This window comes from Crocuta crocuta, unplaced genomic scaffold (genome assembly GCF_008692635.1).
Source record: "Crocuta crocuta isolate KB4526 unplaced genomic scaffold, BGI_CrCroc_1.0 scaffold130, whole genome shotgun sequence".
In the NCBI taxonomy this organism is placed as follows: domain Eukaryota; kingdom Metazoa; phylum Chordata; class Mammalia; order Carnivora; family Hyaenidae; genus Crocuta; species Crocuta crocuta.
Window position 1 is genome coordinate 8170791 of NW_027527920.1, and position 18879 is coordinate 8189669.

General features: G+C 47.3%; 1 protein-coding gene and 1 long non-coding RNA gene across 5 annotated transcripts in view; one reads left to right on the plus strand and one right to left on the minus strand.

Moving 5' to 3' along the window:
• The window catches only part of MEGF11 (multiple EGF like domains 11), a 229976-nt gene extending 213550 nt beyond the window's left edge, over positions 1-16426 (plus strand). The window contains exons 19-26 of one of the 3 annotated variants that reach the window (XM_077746910.1): positions 1383-1619; positions 3142-3260; positions 5183-5249; positions 5530-5636; positions 5866-5953; positions 8447-8503; positions 15418-15624; positions 16266-16426. In XM_077746910.1, the coding sequence (XP_077603036.1) occupies positions 1383-1619; positions 3142-3260; positions 5183-5249; positions 5530-5636; positions 5866-5953; positions 8447-8503; positions 15418-15624; positions 16266-16426 (1043 nt within the window). Of the gene's footprint in view, positions 1-1382; positions 1620-3141; positions 3261-5182; positions 5250-5529; positions 5637-5851; positions 5954-8446; positions 8504-15417; positions 15625-16265 lie in introns of all 3 variants that reach the window. The other 2 variants (XM_077746911.1, XM_077746912.1) reach the window with 2 other exon arrangements.
• LOC144217381 (uncharacterized) lies at positions 30-17108 on the minus strand. 2 transcript variants are annotated; one of them, XR_013330895.1, is made up of 3 exons: positions 15705-17108; positions 15512-15600; positions 30-1084 (listed from the first exon to the last, which is right to left on the minus strand). It is a non-coding gene; the product is annotated as an uncharacterized LOC144217381 (long non-coding RNA). The 2 variants fall into 2 exon arrangements; XR_013330897.1 differs by having other exon boundaries at positions 30-1087.
• Between the last annotated feature and the right edge of the window lie 1771 nt (positions 17109-18879).

An 18879-nucleotide genomic window follows, 5' to 3' on the forward strand; every position in this document is an offset into this window, starting at 1 on the left:
CAACTGGATGTTAGAAGGACAGTTTGTGACTTCAGTTTATTCACTGTTGGAAGAGCAGGGGTTGGGTGGGTTGCAGAGGGGGAGGGAGATGGAGTGGGAACCTCTCCATCGTGGCTTCCCCATGCTATTCCGTGGCAAGTTTCCTGCGAGCCATACAAGGGCAACCACGAGCTAGTCCTGTGGAATGGCCACCAGACAAGCGAAGATATGCCAAGTTCTGCTTCTGCCGTTACCTGCCGGGCATACTGGACAGGTCATTCCATCTTACTGGGCTTCTTCCACATGCCAAGTAGGAAGGGTAGATTGTTCCTGGTCTTCCAACATAACACGAGGTTCTGTTGAGGGCTGGGGAATCCAAAGGGGCTCCACCTTGGCTCCAGCCCTGTAGTCAGATGACACCCCACAGTACAGTGATGAGGACCAGGTCGAGATGATAGGAGTGGAGGACTCAGCACAGTGCCCGGCACAGCAGCAGGCGCTTGATAAGTCACTCTGTATATATAAAAACCCTTTGTGATGTGCTGCACATAATATACTGTTGTCTGTGAGAGATGGGGAATGAGAGTGGGCTCTCAATTATCCACATAACAGAAAGGGGGCCAAAAGACATTTCTATTGCATTCTGATGGTCTATCACAGAGAATGATGATGCAGCACCTTATCTCCCCGAGGATGCTGACTGGCTCCATTCAACCAGTTGCTGATAGCCAGGGAAAAGTCTAGACTCTGCTGCCCCCACCGTGGGCTTAGCAGCAGTCTGGAGAGTTAGCCCATTCATGTATCATCAAGAGGGGTTTTGTGGGTGGTAATCGGGCACACTGGCACACTTTCATTGCCACTATGGCGCTCACAGTTCCCGGGGGAGGGTGAGATTATTGTCCCCATGTTGCAAAATGGGCAAACTGAGGACTCAGAGTCACAAAGCTGGTACGCAGGGAGATGCAGTCGGTTCAATTCTTCCCAACTCCGGAGAAACTGGACTTTACCAATTACTGGTTATAGGATCTTGAGCAAGTTATCCAACCTTTTGGTGACTCTGTTTCTTCATCTTTGAAAGGGAAATAATTAGTCCTTGCTTCTACGGCTGCTGGGAAGATAAAATGAGTTAATATCTGTAACTCATTTTTAGAACAAAGTACTCAGTAAACATTTATTTTATTTGCCATCCACGATCACATGCTCTTTGTCATGCCCTGGCACTCCATCCCCTGGAGACAGTTAAAGAAAACAGGCACAGTGAGGGACAGGCTCACACAGGGAACAAAGAATAGGGCCAAAGACCAGAAGCCAGGTCTCCTAACATTAGAAGAGTCTAGGCCCTAGGCCAAGATCTGAAGAGGAAGCAGGGCTCCCCCAGACTCGGTTCCTCCCTCCATCCGCAGCTGCCCTCATGATGGAGGAGCTGAATCCCTACACCAAGATCAGCCCGGCGCTGGGTGCAGAGCGGCACTCAGTGGGCGCGGTCACAGGCATCGTTCTCCTGTTGTTCCTCATTGTGGTGCTGCTGGGCCTGTTTGCCTGGTGCCGGCGGCGACAGAAAGAAAAAGGCCGTGACCTGGCTCCCCGTGTCTCCTACACGCCAGCCATGAGGATGACCAGCACAGACTACTCGCTCTCAGGTAAAGGCTATGCCCCCAGCATCACCTGTCCCACCCCTGCTCACACACACACGCACACACACCCCAGGAAGAGCCGCATGGTATCCTTGGGGACACCCAGGTTGATTGCTGAAGGTGGGTGGTCGTGCTTGCAGGATCGCCTGAAGGGGCTGGATGGTGAGATGCTCCTGGAAACGGGGTATTATGGGAATGTCATTTCCTGAGTGCCCAGCTCGAAGCAGCTATGATTAGGAACTTCCTTCCATCTCCCCAGAGCTTCCCATCTTTCTCATCAGGCTATGGCCACAGTAACACCTGCACTAAACAGAAACTTTCTTAAACTCTCCAAGGGAACCCCTCTCGAGCCCACTGCCTGAGCCACCTCAAGAAACTGACCCTGGGACTGTGTCCAAGCCTTGTTCCATTTTTGCTTCCTTGGTGAAGGCCTCAGAGCAACCCTCCCTCCCCGTTCCCAGAGTTAGAAGTGGAAGGGGATGGTGCCTGGCTTGCGGTAGGGGGAGAGTCTGAAAGTTTGGGCAGTGACCCAGGGGGTCCACAAATGTGGTAACCTCTCCACTGGGCATTCTATCTAGAGTCTGAATGGGGTGGAGGTGGGGCTTTTGGGCCAGATCCTCCCCGTCTCCTGAACCCTGGGCTGCTGCCTTAGAAATGAGGCTTTTTGCTTCATATTTAGTTAAGGGATAGAGGTCAAAATGCTCTGAAATTGCCCATAGCCCTGGGCCACAGGAGGCTGGGCCTGTCTCCGTGAGCACAAGGATGACCCTCCCTTCAGCTGCCTCCAAACTTAGGGCTGGCCTGCAGCCTCCTGCATCTTGGATTTAAAAAACCAAGATCACCTCAGCCCTTTCCTGCTAAGCATTACCCACCATGTGCCCACTCGATGCTAGATGCTGTGGGGGAGACAAGGGTGGCCCAGGTGCAGACCCCACCTTCAGAAAGCTCTTAGCCTGCATGCCTCCCTGGGTTTCAGCCAAAGCAAATATCCCCTGATGAAATCCCAAGCCCGTAGCGGTGATGTGGGGATTTTCTTCTATGACTATCATGAGTCTGGCTGGTTTTCCCACACCACTCCACCGGAGTTCCCCAACACTGTGGAGGGGTGCTGGAATCCACAAGAGGGGCAGGGCTGGGGCTAAGAGGAGAGGGGTTCCCTTTATGGCCTCACTTCTGGGACATAACTGGAGGGAGGCAGGGGAGGGTCAGCACAGCACTGTGTAGCAACAAAGGGACCTGTGACGCTGTGCAAGCCAGCACTCTTCATCCCTGCTCTAGCTGCTGGTGCCACCCTGCACACTGGCAAGCCCATCCTGCATCCTGCAGGGAGGGACACCATGAAGGAAGAGGCAAATCAGGCTCTACAGACTTCTGAGGGCAGAGTGGAAGCCAGAAAACTTGGGGGATGGGGACTTAGCAGTCTCTCTTTGCAGACCACTTTTGAGGCTGCCCAGCCCCCGTGTTAGTATTGGGGTGTCGGATGCCAGGGGCAGCAGTATGATGGTATGGCACCTTGTTCTCTTCCCAGATTTGTCTCAAAGTAGCAGCCATGCCCAGTGCTTTTCCAATTCCAGCTACCACGCACTGGCATGCGGGGGGCCTGCCACCAGCCAGGCCAGCACTCTGGACAGGAACAGCCCCACCAAGGTACCGGGCCCCTGACTCCCCAGACCCCACCCACTGTCCTCCCGATGAGCCCTCACCTCTCTCCAAGGAAGGAACTGCACCCCACCTGCAAGGTCCATGTGGAACCAACTGCCAGTACATTAAACACAGCCCTGTGATCCATGGGACACGTAAACACTCTGAAGCACAGGACAGGAAGCCAGCAGGTTACACGGAACCAACAAGTGCCATGGAACCAGCAGACATCACATGTCACCCACCTACAGCATCATTCAACAGGATGTATATCCCCACACCCATGCGTACGGAGCTGGCACCAACCCATGTGATCACCATGTAATCATGTGTAGTCTCCTTGTCACTTTTGTCATGTAAGACATGTAGTCAAAACACGAGACGCTACACCACCTACCACCGATCACTATAGTCCATTTCCGACACTGCGTGCAGCCAGCACCTTAGAGCCTAACCGCTGTTACTCGGGTGGGTACCCCTGATGTCCTTGTATCTGGCATACACGTTCTCACTACATCCCCACGACCATTTTTTGCAATCAGAACCAACACACAGGATGTGAAACCCAAACATCAGCCATGGCAAACGTTCCCACTGACAGTGCGTCCTACAGGCCTTCAAGGGCAGGCGTGCACCACCCTCGACAGGGCCCTCCCTTCACAGCTCCCAGCATAACCCTGGCTGATGGCAAGACCTCCTCCTACAGTCACAGGGCCTTGGGTAAGGATGTCTCAGCACACATGTGTACATGTGTAGGGAGCCCCCCTGGTGCGCCAGGACCCATACTGGGCAGAGGGGAAGGTTCGGAAATGGAGAAGAGGCTCGTGCTGCACCCCTCCTGACACCCACCTAACCATGTGCACACATGTGCACACGCACACACACATACACAACTGCACATGAATACATACAATAGGACCATTAAGAAGGCAATGCCAGGCCTCCTGGCTTCCTGGACCATCTTTCGTGTGTGAGGAACATGGACAGAAGCGGTTTTCATATTCTAAGCCTCTGCCCTACAGCTCTGGGAATCCTTTCTCCCTGTCTGGCCCACAGAAAATGTCCACCAGTCCTCAGACCTGGTAGCAACACAGCTTGAACCGCTTAACAATAACACAGACACTATTCAACCCCAATAGCCACCACTGTCAAGCCAGCACCAAGGCCACTTTCTTCCACAGGCTCTCAGCCTCCGTTTTCCTATGAAATGGGAGTGCTGTATGCAGGGTTCCTTGAGGCCCATTACCAAAGTCTGTAGCCATCAGCCCCATGGCTTTGGCCCTTCTTTCCCCTCCTCAGCTTGGACTCTTAATTCCTAGCTTCTGCTTTAGGCTTAACTGCAGAGGTGGAAGCTGAAGGAAAGGAATCCGGATTTTCTTAGTGCAAGGTCCTTGATTAACTAGAGCCACATCAAGGCTACAGCAAGTTAGAGGCAAAAATGATGCCAAAGCTGAGGCTTTACCTTGCTCACACAAACGGGAGACTCACACACAGCCAGGTAGCAGAGGTGACAGTCATGTCGCAATCTCAACACCTCCCTTTGTACTGAAAATGGCCTCGTTGTTGCATTTGAGACACTGCCAGAGCCTGTTCTCCTACAGCCCAGCCCCACCAACCTGCCCTTCTTCCCCTGTCAGAGCCAGCTAGGCTCTGGCCAGTTCTTGGCTCTGGGGTGACCCTGCCCTACTTTGTCCTAAGGGCCACAAACCCTACAACCTCAGCCAGACAGCTTAGAAGGGGGCAGCTTCTGCTCCCACTGGTCTTGGCCATGCCATGTTACACGTAGCTCTTCCTTACCCTCAACGATCTAAGACATAGGTGGGTGAGGATCATCAAAGGGGTGGGTGCACAAGGCTGGGCAAAGTGAAGGCTGGGCAGGGGCACCTTGGGAGCAAAGGGATTAACTTGCTCTCCTACTCTCCAAACAGCTCAGTAACAAGTCCCTTGACAGAGAAACAGCAGGCTGGACCCCCTACAGCTTTGTGAACGTGTTAGGTCAGTAGTGGTTTGAGTCTGGTCCCCTGCCATCATGCCCCCACCTGTTCTCCTTTTTCCACCTGGAAATGGGCCCTGTTCTAGCTCCAAGGGAGAAGGTTAAGTGAATCCTGAGATGGGTTCCCCAGGGAGAAGGGGTGGAGGAGGAAATCCAAGCCTTTGTTTCAGCTCTCATAAGCAAAGGAAGCCCAGAATGCCCTTTATTTCTCTATCCGGGGAGGGTGGCTATGACCCAGGGACCACAACGGAGACAGCTAGGGCCTGGATGTGGGACTTCCAGATGCAGGCAAAAGATGCACTCACCATCTGGGAAAGGGACCCTTGCCTGAGGCAGGCCTGACCAAGGTACTTCTTTTCAAGGGCTGCTTCCTCTGCCCCAGTGTCCTGGTGGGCGCCATTTCCTATAGGGGGATGGGAGTGGGGAAGGTAGATGGCCTCAACTCTAGCAGATCCCCCTGGCCCTAGCCCCTTTGGCTACTATACACAGGGGTCCTAATTCCTTCCAGCCTGTCCCACCCTGGCCCTCCCCCCCTCTGTACTCCCCACCCTGCCATACCAGGGCCCTGGGAATAATGGCTCCTCCCTGTCATTCCTCTCACTAGACTCCCATTTCCAGATCAGTGCCCTGGAGGCCAGGTACCCGCCCGAGGACTTCTACATTGAACTTAGACACCTCAGCCGCCCCGCTGAGCCACACTCACCAGGTTAGACCCCCAGCCCTACCTTCTACCCCTGGGCCCCCCCGAGGCTCTCCGACCAGACCAGACCCAGCACCTGCCCTACCCATTCCTGCCCCTGACTTACCCCGCCCCCCACCATGACCCCAGATCTCTCCCTGTTGGGCTGCCCTCCCAACGTGGTTAGTCTACAAGCCCAAACCCCTATGTAAAGGAAGCCTGCCTGGATCCATCCCCCATCACCCCTTCTGTTCCCATCATGTCAGTGCATGTGGACAAACTGTGACTGGGTATTAGGTGAAGGGGACACATCATAATTATACTGCCTATAAACCACAGAATACAGCCCCAAACCATTGAGAACTAACTTGAGGATGGGGGCACCTCTGGGGTTCTCTGGGCCCTGTGGGTGTGGGTGACAGAGAATTGGCTCTCTGGCCAAAAAGCCCAGTGTCCTACAGGGAAAGACTCCAGACCCACCGGTGGCTTAGGCCACACTCTCCAAGATCATAGGGTAGGGCTGTCATCTGGAGAGGCTGGGGAAGGAGGTGTCAGCCGACATCCGCTCTGCTCTGTTTTAGACCCAAAGCTGGTAGCTAGGGCAAGATGAAAAAAATGAGACTTGCAAAGTCAGTCCTGCTATGGGAGGATGTGGGTAGGAGTTACAGAAAGGATCAACAGAGAATGTAGCCTCCCTACAAAGTGGCCCCTCGAGGGCAGGGCCTTAGCATATTGGACAAGCCTCAGGCTCCAGCTGGTTTCTAGAGCGCAAGGAAATGAAGCTCTGCCAACCCCTGCAGGTCCCTGGGTGCAGGAGCACTAAGAAGAGCAAAGGTTCTGAATTCATCTGCCTACTGAGCAGCCACGGCCTGCAAAGACTCGGAGTCTATACCTAGGAGGCTGTGCTCTTGGCTGTGGAGCTCCTCAGCCATACCTAGGGTTTTCAGTAACCCCACCAAATACAACCTTCCCAATCTACCTGATCCCCACCCCCACCACCCTGTATCTCTTTCCACAAGGGAGCATCCTCTGGGCTCAGCCCAGATTTCTCCCTGCTTTACAGATCTCACTCTTCAACTAGTGTAGCCAGAACCACCACATGCTATCATTTTTTGGTTTACACTAGGGCAGGCTGGTGGCCAATGGGAAAAAATATTTACAGAGATCTGGGTCCTAGTTTTTGTGTCGGTTAAGTCACTGTCCTTCTGTGGGCCCCCGTTTCCTGCTCTAGAAAAGGTAAAAGTTAACAGCCTAGCCTCCCTCCCTCACAGTGGGTGTAGGAAGCCCTTGTCTGGTATAAAGAGCAGAACTGATGCCAGGGATACAGATTATAAGTCATGTTTCTGAAGGGCACAGGTACCTATAGGCCCTTTAGAACAGCAGCAACCTATGGGGAAACCTGGAATGGTTTGGTCCTATCACTCAGTAATGTATGGAAGGCGGGCAGGCAGGCAAGAATAGATTCCCACAAATTCAACTTAGGAACTCTGTGGAGGAGGTATGGTATAGGGATGTATCCAAACAGCAGGGAGTTGGTCTGCAGTTTCCGACACAAAGAAGAGTCAAGTGGAGTCAAACAGTATTTTAGTCATTACGTGCTGCATGCCTTTTTGCCTGGTATTGTGTCCTCAGTTAAGTGCTAAGAAACAATGACTCCATTAAAAGCTGAAAATAATTACCAGAGTCATTACAGTCTCAACCTAAAAATGCCAGATAGCTTCTTTTCTGGTATCACTAGCAACAAAGAACCTCAGCTTGGTCCCTAAAGTTTTATGTCCTGCCTCTGGCTATGGCTAAGGACTATGTACTGCAAGAGCTGGATAAAGTGTGACAGCCAAAAGGGAGAAAACTCCTTCAGATTGAAAACACTGGTAATACTTGTCAAAGACAATTCTGTTTTGTGCAAATGGTACACCTCCAAAAATGGATAACAAAGAGCAGACTATGGATTGGAATGACTATACATGCTGGAAAGATAACTAATCAAGAATCTCAGCCACCAGTCCACCTCCCTCTCTGGCTCCCCTCAGCTGGGCTTCGGATCCAGGAGAGGAGGCAGGACCAGAGCTGAGAGGTAAGAAACAGTCTTCAACCTCATTCAAAAATCCAACAGAACTGGGATTTGGAATGTCATACACCCCTTCCCCAGGCTAAGAACTGGTTCTGATTCATTCCTGATCCTGTCAGTCTGGAGCTTGAAACTTCACCTACAGTGACTGCAAGTGTCCTGAGAAGGGCCTCTGATGACCTCACAGTGAAGGTTAAAGAGGAGGAGTGCTGCATATGCCAGGGGGCGCTGTAGCTCACTGCTAGTGCTTCTGAGCCCCGTAAGAATTCCTGCCTGGTCAAAACGATTTAGTGTAGATTAAACCCAGAATAATTTTCTAGCACTAAAGAGCAAATTTTATGGGTAGGGGAGGAAAAAAAACAAAGGCAAGAAAAAACTAAAGTAAAAAATGCATGCAGTCCAAGTAAACCTCATGCACCCCACTTTTCTTTCTTTACACCATTTTAATGCAGGTGCTTGTGGAATGGACAGACGTCAGAACACATACATTATGGACAAAGGCTTCAAAGGTAGAGTATCCAATCCTGACGTCCCATTAGAAAGGGCTTAGCAAGATAAGGAGTGCAGATCTGACATGACCAGGAATTCTACCAGAGACACTGCGCACATCTCTTCCCCTCATTCCCCAAAAAAGTAACAAGACCACAGGACCTGGGGCTGCTGGGTAGCTCTGCTCAGGAGGAGCAATCATAATAATAATGAATTTATATTTCGATTTAAGTTGCACCTGCTTAGCAAGCGCTTGTGGGTTTTTTATAGATGCCAACTAAATGTCTTCAGAAATGTAGAATGTCATTATCCAACCAATTAGTAGGAGTTAAATTGATTATAAAATCTGAAATAAAGTCAATCTACTTGCCCCAGAGGCCTCCTGTTGTTGTGCTGGTGAGGAAGGCCACCCTACACCTGCTGGCTTCCTGGGGCACAAGGAATGAAAATAATACCCAGTGTTAATACTGTATGGCACTCCACCCTTGAGATCTCTGCCCCTGAAGGCGGGAAAGTCAGGACTAAGCCCTAGCACATGAGAATTGCAAGTTCAATCATCCTACTAGTAAGTCCGTTGGTGAAGCCAAAGATGAAGGTCAGGTCCTGCCCTGGGCTTAGGCCCTACATTTAAGTAACAGAATGTGTGAAATAGAAATTATGTCACTTCTTACTCTGTCAAATATTAATTGTGACCTTAGACTGAGAGCTCTCTGAAGCTTGTTTCTTCATCTGCAAGGTCAGGATAATATGCCCATCCTATTGTCTAATAAGGTTATCGTGAGTATCCAATAAAAAAAAAAAAATCACATGGGAAGCGGTTTTTGCATATTGTAGAGGTTGTCCTAATGTAATAGGGCTGTCCTTTTGTCTCTCGAGGTCTATTTAGGATTTTCAACCACACTGAGATGACTGACAGCAAAGATTCCAATGGATATCACAGATCTAGCGGTTCACCAGAATCACCTGGAAGGCTTCTTACACAGTTGTCCACACCCCATCTTCCCAAGACTCTGAAGCAGATCTAGAGTGGAGCCCTGGAATCTGCATTTGTAATGAGTACTTTGGGATATTCTTATGCAGCATATCCCCCAACTACCACTTAAAGAACCACTGATCTAGACTGACTCAGATTCCTGGATTACTGGTTCTGGTCTTTCAGAGTGAGCCTCAGTTATACCCAAGACACAACCATTTCCTAGCCAAGAAGAGCTAGTCATCTATAGCCCTTGGTGGTTATTAGAAGTGGGGGGAGCTAGGGGTGGGTCATAGTGGTGATTACTATGTTCCAAGTAAGAAAGCAGGGAGGGCAAGTCTCCATGAACACAGGTTAGGATGTGCCACACCACAAGAGAACGACCTGAGGACAGAGGTCAACCCCTTGGCTCCTGGCCAGCCAAAGGGCCCTACCCCCTTGGGAGCATCCATTCTGGCCGTTCTCTGTGTATAGACTTAAACCCTCCAAATGGAGGCAAGCACCATTACAGGAGTGAAGGTAAAAACAGAAAAGAAAGCTCTACTGTTTTATCACTGTGACCTGGGACCTCAGTTTCTTTTTCAAAGAGGTGTGGGGATTGGGCAGCAAAGATCTAAGAGACTTCCTAGCTCTGAAAATATGCATGACTCAGGTATGAATAAGCTCAGACAGGCCCAAACTCCTCAATAAATGAGCACACAACTTTCCCATCCACTTTGTTGTTCTGTGCATTATGATTAGGGTAACTGCTTTGACTCACAACCATAAATGTCAAACAAAGCTAAGGAGGGCGGGGTCTCATTCAGTCCTCTTTTGTGGGATCATGTATCTGAACCTTTAAGTGCAAGGAAGGCCAGATTTTGCAGCCAGATTTTGTTTTACCACTTTGGCTACAAACATCCTTTAAATTAGAGAAAAGAAGCCTGTCTAGGTAAATATGCCAACAGCTGTTAGGAACCAACACATCAGAACAAGAGAATTCCAAAAGAGGAAAATGAAATGTCACAGTTTGGAACTTTACAGAACTATTTACCAAAGATATGGAATAAACCCCACTAACTGGCTGAACTCTCAAAGATTTAATAAACTAGTCTATACCAGGAATGAAATTACTTTCTAAAACTACTGAGGCACACCAAAGGAGAACCGTAAGCGTTAAGAGTCTGAGTTCTCTGAACTCAATGGGAAAGACCTTGACCTCTGAGTTTTAGATTCTAGTCCTAGTTCTTATTGTGTGGCACTGACAGGGCCCCACTGTTATTTTTTGTGTTGGTTTCTACCTGTTAGAAGGATGAGGTTGTAACTAGCCCCATCTCTATGGCCCCCTCTACGGCCTTGATTCATTAAGCCAATGGTCCTTCTTGCCCTTGTTACTTACTGAAGACCTCCACTCACTGTCATCCTGAAGTCGCACACCACCACACACACTGCGGCACCAACCCCATTTTACCTCTAAACCTCTGTCCATCTCTCCCCTTCCCCTTTTCCCCCTCAACACAATAGTATTGTAACAAACTGCTTTGTGTTCAATTCCTTATCTGTCAGGCATTTAAAAGTGCTACAGAAGAAATCCTCCCCAGTACATTCTATCATCTTTACGATCCTGAAATCCTGAATCCCACTGTTGGGGCCACAGGGAAACTACCCGTATGCTCCTTGCTAATCCAACTTCCACGTCTCTCCTTGCAGTTACCTTGGGCTCCAAGGTAGTTAGGAGTCCAGTGACAACCTGAAAACTTTCTTCAGCCAGTGTGGTTCTCCTTCAGACTCTGCAATCTCCTTTTTCCTCTCCCCATATCCTGGTCTCTCCATGAAGAAAAGAGTGCTAACTTAGGGCCCAGGAAGAAAAAAGACAGTGTGGCTTTCTAATAATAATAATAATAATAATATGATGATGATGATGATGATGAAATGGATGTTCAGCGTCTGGGTTTTCTAAGAGTTAGATATTGGCTTTACCTAGATGTTAGTGTGAACCTAAAAGCCTTCCAGGCTCTTAGGAAAAGTTAAGATCCCACTCACATGATGGCCTTGGAAAGTNATGATGATGATGATGATGATGATGAAATGGATGTTCAGCGTCTGGGTTTTCTAAGAGTTAGATATTGGCTTTACCTAGATGTTAGTGTGAACCTAAAAGCCTTCCAGGCTCTTAGGAAAAGTTAAGATCCCACTCACATGATGGCCTTGGAAAGTCATTTCCCCCTCTCTGGACTTGCTGCTTCCTTTATAAAATGAAGGGGTATAGGCTCATTTCCGAGGCCCCTTCAGCAACTGAGGGTATGGGGCGGTGTGTGGGTTGGGGGAGGTACGAACTAGAAGACAACAAGTGCCAAGGCATTATAAAGCTGAGTCTTTGGCCCAGATGCTAATTACAGGGCTCAGAGGAGGGCTCTCCAAAGCTTAGGTCACCTAGGTTGATGCTTCCCCTTTCCTTGCAAAATGCCCTGAAGCGCAGGGACCGGCCAGTGTAGGGTGAGGCTGTAAAAGGATGGGGAAGTGCCGTAGAGAGGTTGGTTACTCTTCCCCTTACCCCACCCTCCCGAGGGCAGGCAGGTACATGACTCAGCTGGAGAAAGAACAGCTTCCTAAAGTGTCAAGTTTTCCAGCTTAGCCTGGCCTTTTCCTCCTTCCAGTTCCCAAAAATAGAATCCAGATTATTTCATTATCCAACACCCTCTCCCGACCACCTCAACACACACTTCTCCATCCTTTCCTTCCTTCTGGCCCCTTTATGGAAGATACAGCTTCTCCTTGAAATGAATCCCCTCCCCCAATCCCAACTTCTCTTTTATCCACTTAGGTGTATCCCCTGCTGCAGAGCAAACTATTTACAGTAGTCCCACTTATCTGCAGTTTCACTTTCATGGTTTCAGTTACCTAGAGTCAACAGTGATCCAGAAGCACATGGTCAAGGCCAATCAACAGTGGCCTGTCCCAGTGCCTAGGTCATTCACCTCACTTCACGATCTCAAGAAGGGTGAGTGTAGGATGCTAACATATTTTGAGAGAGACCCCATTCACATAACATCTATTATATTGTTATAATTGTTCTATTGTTAATCTCTTACTGTAACTTATAAATTAACTTTATAGTAAGTATGTGTGCAGAGGAAAAAATATAGAGTTCAGTACTATTTGTGGTTTCATGCATCCACTGGGGGTTGTGGAAAGTATCCCTGTGGACTGGGGAGGAGCAGGAGACTACTGTATACCTCCAAACCTGAAGGCAGTCTGGACTTTTCTAGTGGAAACGAGAAGAGGGGCATTACTGGCTTACTGAGGCTCTTTTAGGCTTTGAACTACAGCTTCAAGACTCCCCCACTGCCACAGATGAATTATCATGGGATAGCCACAAAAAGCTTAGAGCTTGGCCTTTCTCTCTCAGCAGGACTTGACCCCACTGATAGGTGTTCCTTGTTGAGGGTAAAGGAAGCTGTTGCAGCTATAGTTTGCATTTAAAGATACAGAACAGGAACACAAGTAAAAGATGGAAGGAGGAAAAACACTAACTAGATACCAGAGAAGATGGGTGGAGTCCTAATTTGACTACTTACTAGCATTAGGCAAACTTTATGAGCTTCAATATCCTCATTTCTGAAGTAGTAATCATAGTCCTTCAGGTCCAGCCCTCTTCACAAATGTAACAAGTTTCAAATGACCTAACTGGAGTGAAGATATTAGCTGTGAGGCTAACTACATTTTCTATTGCTGTTCCTCAAGTTTTAGAAATATTCAGCTAAGGCAGCCACCAAAGTAAAAGGATGTGTCTGGGTGAGGAGGTGGAGGTGGGGGTGGGGGTGTTGGGATTTTTCACTCAGGAGACAGCCCTTTTTTAAGCAATTCTAGTCCTCAGCTTCCAACAAGCAGCTCTGAGTCATATTGCCTTACTCTCTGGCTGTCGGAGTTCAGAGACCCCAGAGTGGGACCGATGAACTATGTGGGGTTCCTGGACATACTTCCAGCCCTTTTACTAAGAAACAAAGAAGGAATAGAAAGGAAAGGGAAAGGAAAGGACTCACTAGAAGCAGCTTCATGTGGCTCTGGGCAGGCTGTGGCCCGAGACCCACAGGACCTGCACCCCCCCTTTCTTCATGACACCCTTACCAGCAAGTAGGCCTGATCGTTGTCCAGCAAGAGTGTTTTCTCCTACTCCTCTCTAGGGTTCTATGCTACAAAGAGGCCACAATCTGCAATGGGACCAAGGCCAACATCCCTCTCTACCTGTGGGCCAGGTTGAGATGGAAAATGTTCTGAGCCTGGTTCTGGAGCATGCTCTGCTACTGATGAGCAGTGTGACCCTGGGAGAGTCACTTCCTCACTCCAAGCCTCAGTTTCCTCATTAGCAATAAAAGGGGAAGAGAGAATAATTATTGCTCTAAGCTAGATCACAGGTGTTTTTAAACACTTGGAATGAATTAATGGGTCAATGTACTTTTGTACAAGATTGAGAAAATGTTACCCTCTGAAAAAAACCTCAGGAACCCTTTACTAGCAGAAAAGTAGATCCCCTCCCAACCAGTCACCTGTTCTTGGAGAAAAGACTGCTAGTGGTGGCATACATCTCAACTTGCAGCCACTTAGAGTGTTCTGCTCTCCCTGGACCTAAGAGTACATCTATTCACCCCATAAGTTGCAATCATCACTTTTTAAATTTTTTTTTTTTTTTTTTTTACATTTTCATTAATCTCACAAGCTGGAGGCAGAAAGCATGTGATGGTTCTAGTGGAAGACTGTCCAAGAATTTCACCATCTGCTACCACTTACAGAAATTTAAAGCCGAGAATTATAGAAATTTCACCATCTGCTACCACTTAGAGAAATTTAGACCTCGGAAGACCACTCATGACTGTCAAGCCCCTGCAACTCCATGCTTATTTCTAGACCCCCTAGCTGGCAGATCCCCACGGAAGAATGAGGGCCTGAGCTGCCAGATGAGAGAATCTACTTTTTCCAGGCCATCAGAACAGTCTTGCCTCACTTGCAATGATCTAGAAGAGGCACTGATAGTCTCAGGCTGAAGGAAGGGCTCCCCTTCCCTTCTGTGACTCCCGGTCCCAAAGAAAACACGATCTTCCTCCTGTGAGCCCCAGTTCCATTGCCTCCTATTTGGAAACCAGTTTGCATCCTATTGTACCGTAACATACCCTGAAGTCTTGGGGATCATACACTAGACAGGCAGCAGGAGAGGAAGCAGTTCTCCTGGTATCAGAAAAAGATACTGCCCAAATAGGTTTCAGTTAGCATTTGTAAGAACTGAGGTAAGTGACCCCAAAGGATACGTTGTAAGGCTTACTAGAAAACAGGAACTTTCCAAAGGCTTGCCTGAGACCCAGGTGCTTTTTAGTCCTCTATTACACTCAGTCAGCCCCACCTCTGGTCACAAGCTTCTCAAGAGCGGGGATGCCGCCAAAGTTTGCTGCCTAAAAATTGCGGACACCTGTGCCAAAACACACACCGACTTCTTTTTGAATCTAAGCTTCTTAGTCATCAAAAAGAATTTAGAGGAAGAATGATAGAACAAACAGGCCAAGGAGTCCCAAGGCATGCATTCAAGTCTTGGCACTGCTGCCAATTAGCTTATGTGATATTAGCCAAGTCACTTCATCTCTGGGCCTTCATCCTATAAAATGCAAACTATCAACCATCTTTGCAAGACTTTGTAAAAATTAAGTAATAGATGTGAAAGCGCATTACGGATATCTTAAAATAATCTCTTTCTGGTGCTAGAACTGACAGCTAAAAACAAAAATGTTCCTGTCCCCCCAAAAACACTTTCTTTATGAAAAGAACTCTGCCCACCTAGGCAAGCACTCCGACGTATTTAAGAAGAGAATCTTGGATTATCATAGGCTTTGACAGCTCTCGGATCCTGAAGGCACATAAACTGCAATCTGTTTCTGGTATTGAAATGAAGTCTTATGTCCTCGCCTGTCCTAAGAAATCTCTCTTGCCTTACAGATTACATGAAAGAATCCGTGTGCAGTTCTAGCACTTGTTCCTTGAATAGCAGTGAAAACCCTTATGCCACAATTAAGGACCCACCCATCCTCACCTGCAAGCTTCCAGAAAGCAGCTATGTAGAAATGAAGTCGCCTGTGCACAGGGGGTCTCCGTACACAGATATGCCATCCTTGTCGACATCTAATAAAAATATATATGAAGTTGGTAGGTGTCTCAAATAAGTAACTTAGTGAAATCAGAGCAATAGTGCAGTATCTGAAGTAAAACAAGCCCTTTCCACTCACCGGGTCTTGAAAACACACCCTTTTTTTGTTGCTTTTTAAGGAATCCAAGGTGAACTGTCTTGCCCAGAACTACCCTCCTTTTTCATGCAGGAAATCAAATTCTCGTATCAACTGTGCTTTAAAAAAAAAAAAAAAAACAGTACTACAATGAAGCAGAAACATTGGGGGTGGGGAGTCAGTGGGTATACACACACTCACTTCAACTGATTGTTGATGCAAATCCCAGTTGAAAAAAGAAAACAATCAGAACAAACATTTGCCAAGTTTCTAAATCACTCTTCTACCTTCTTTATTTCACCTATATCTCTGGGCTTGTGGATAAGATGCCTGCCTACCTCTAGGATATTCTAAACCTCTTGGTTTTGACCCAGAGCCTGGGATTCCGGTAATACACTCACTTAGGTTTTCCATTTCACGAGCAAGCCCCAGTCCTACCCCTCATATATTTATCACAGATTCCCTGGCTTCTCTCCCTACCACGTTAAATAGAACTCTATTCTCCCCAACAAGACAACCAAAGCTAATCTGTTCTCTGAACTCATTTTTCACTATATTCCTTAGAGCCCACAATCAGTGTGGTCCAAGAAGGCCTCGGTCATAACTCCAGCTATATCCAGAATCCATACGACCTACCTAGGAACAGCCATATTCCTGGTCATTATGACCTCCTCCCAGTAAGACAAAGCCCTGCCAATGGGCCCTCCCAGGACAAGCAGTCTTAAGAGAGAGAAGCCTCTCTCTTGCAATGTGCTCTGCTGAATATTCTGACTCTCTGAAAGAAGACAATCCCCTGACTTGAAATAATGATACAGACTGACTTCAGCTGCGTGTTAGTTATTACTTTCACCTGGAACTAAAGAAGAGCTTCCAAGTGGGACTGGGGTAATTGTTCAAATGGTCTGTTCACAAAGGCAAATCCTGTCACCCACCCACAGTCAACCCTAAATGTCCAGGACTATATGATCTTTTAAAACATTTATGATACAGCTACTCATCAACATCAGCTAAATATATACTGATACACTTAATCATCTGAAACATGATGCTTAGAAAACACGTAGCATAGGTTTCACAAACTTCCTAGGGGGAAGGGGAAACTGGGGAGGGGAATGGATTACTTTAAAGCATCTGAAATGTATATGTACTTTTGGTTGCTGTTACCTTCAACCTGTTTTATTACCTAAGTATTACAGATACAAACTGCTAATATCACTACTAAAATACCTACACATATATGTCTGATCCATTAGTCACAAAGGCCAAGATTACAGTATACAGTCTAATATTGACAACTTCAATTTTTAAAAGTAAGACTTTAATAAATACAAATGAACTTTCTCTCTTCTGCCCTTCGTGATCACAGAAGGGGGAAAAGTTTCCAAAGCGCGGCAGCATCTTTCAATCTACAACGACTCCTAGGCCAGCTTTACCAAATCTTGCTGATTCTAGGTTCAACAATATTGCCCAGTCCCGGCCTTGTCATGTCTCCTTAGTCCATCCAACACCTGAGTCATTCCACGTGAACTAGAACTTTTGAGATGATGCTTTAAGCAATTAGTCAAAGACTGATGAGAACTAAGTATCCCTAAAAATGGCTATTTGGCCTCCCAAATTTATTTGGTTGGCATTTCTCAACTCAGAGGAGTACTTGCTTTCAAGCATTTCTTTGTAAATCTTGAGCTTAATATAGTATAGGACCTAAAAGTGTAGAGGAAATTGGACCAAAGCAGATACAGCAAGTTTAACAGGCTGCTTAAAGTACATTATGCTTTCTGATGGAACTAAATGAAATGATCAAAGAAAGAATAGACTATAATCAGGTGCTGTAACACGATGTAAAACTTTACAGTAAACAGCATATAAGGATATGAAGTACTTCTACTGAAACCAACCACCCACTGAGAGGGCCAAAAATGTATTATAATGAGCTCATGCTCCAGATCCCGGTATTCAGGTGTGTCCATACCTTCCACTAGTAATGAACACAGGAAGACTGGGGCTCAGGAATCAAAATGGAGCCAACTCCCAAGCCCTAAAAAAGAGGACCTCATCACAAGAATTAAAGACCAGAAGGGCAAACTGAGGAAACTAATAGCCACCCCTATACCACTCCATTCTCTGATAAGAGTCCAGTCAGTAAAAATTCCTTCCAAAGGCGTATACAGAAGAGGGACTCAATGGCTGTAGAGCTGGAACATGGCTGCTACAGGAAGTGTGGGGAGTTCTAAGGCGCTTGATACAACCTGGAAGTCTGCCATGGAACCCATTAGTTTGGGCAATACCCAGCAAAAGCAAGAAAAGAAATAAATGAGTAAATCCCCCTCCCTCACTTCACGCAAGGCTTAAGCAAATTTTATCGTTAGGGGAAAATATAGAATACTTACATGAATGCTGCATGTGTGCATGGGAGCAAGTGATCAGCAATAGCAAATTTCCTTTCCACAGAAGCCTTACGAAATAGAAATACTAGAAAATTCCTTTGTAGACTCAAGTAAATATTTCTCATACATACGTAGAAAGAAATAGAGATAAGAGACTTACCTCAGTATGTCAGGGCGGCAAAGTGCTCAATTACCTTTGTAAAAGCAAGGATCAAGAAGCATGGCGAAGTCAGATCAGCCAGGAGAAACTTCATCTGAATCCCAGGTTTTATCTTCTTCCCCTACCCTGCATGTACAGTACCTGCTACCTGGCAAACTGCAAACCAGCAGCAGCATTCAGGTTTCACCTCTTTTCTGCCAACTATCTCATGAGCAAAATTCAGCAAGAGGTGTCATGGTGGAATTGCTTAAAGCACTGGGTCAGGAGCGTTACCTGCCACCTCTGGGCTCCTTTCTTCCTTGTGTATTAAAAAGGAGAGAAGTAGAGAGTAAGGGAGCTCTCACAACCCCTCAGCTCTGCCATTCTAGGATTTTTAAGAAACATGTAATGCAATTCACATTAGGCAACACAGAGAAGGGAAAGGTAGAGGGTGTGATTATGGTGACAACAGCTGCCTTCACATATCTAAGAGTTACTGGTAAGAGACTTTTGAATCTTACAGAGCCAACTGTTAGCAACTTCTGTCTAGCACTATCACACATAGGTTCACGGTCAACCTAAATATGTGCACTGTGCATTTTATTGGCAACTTGGAAAGATCTGTTTATTTTACAGAAACTAGTTTTCACTCAAA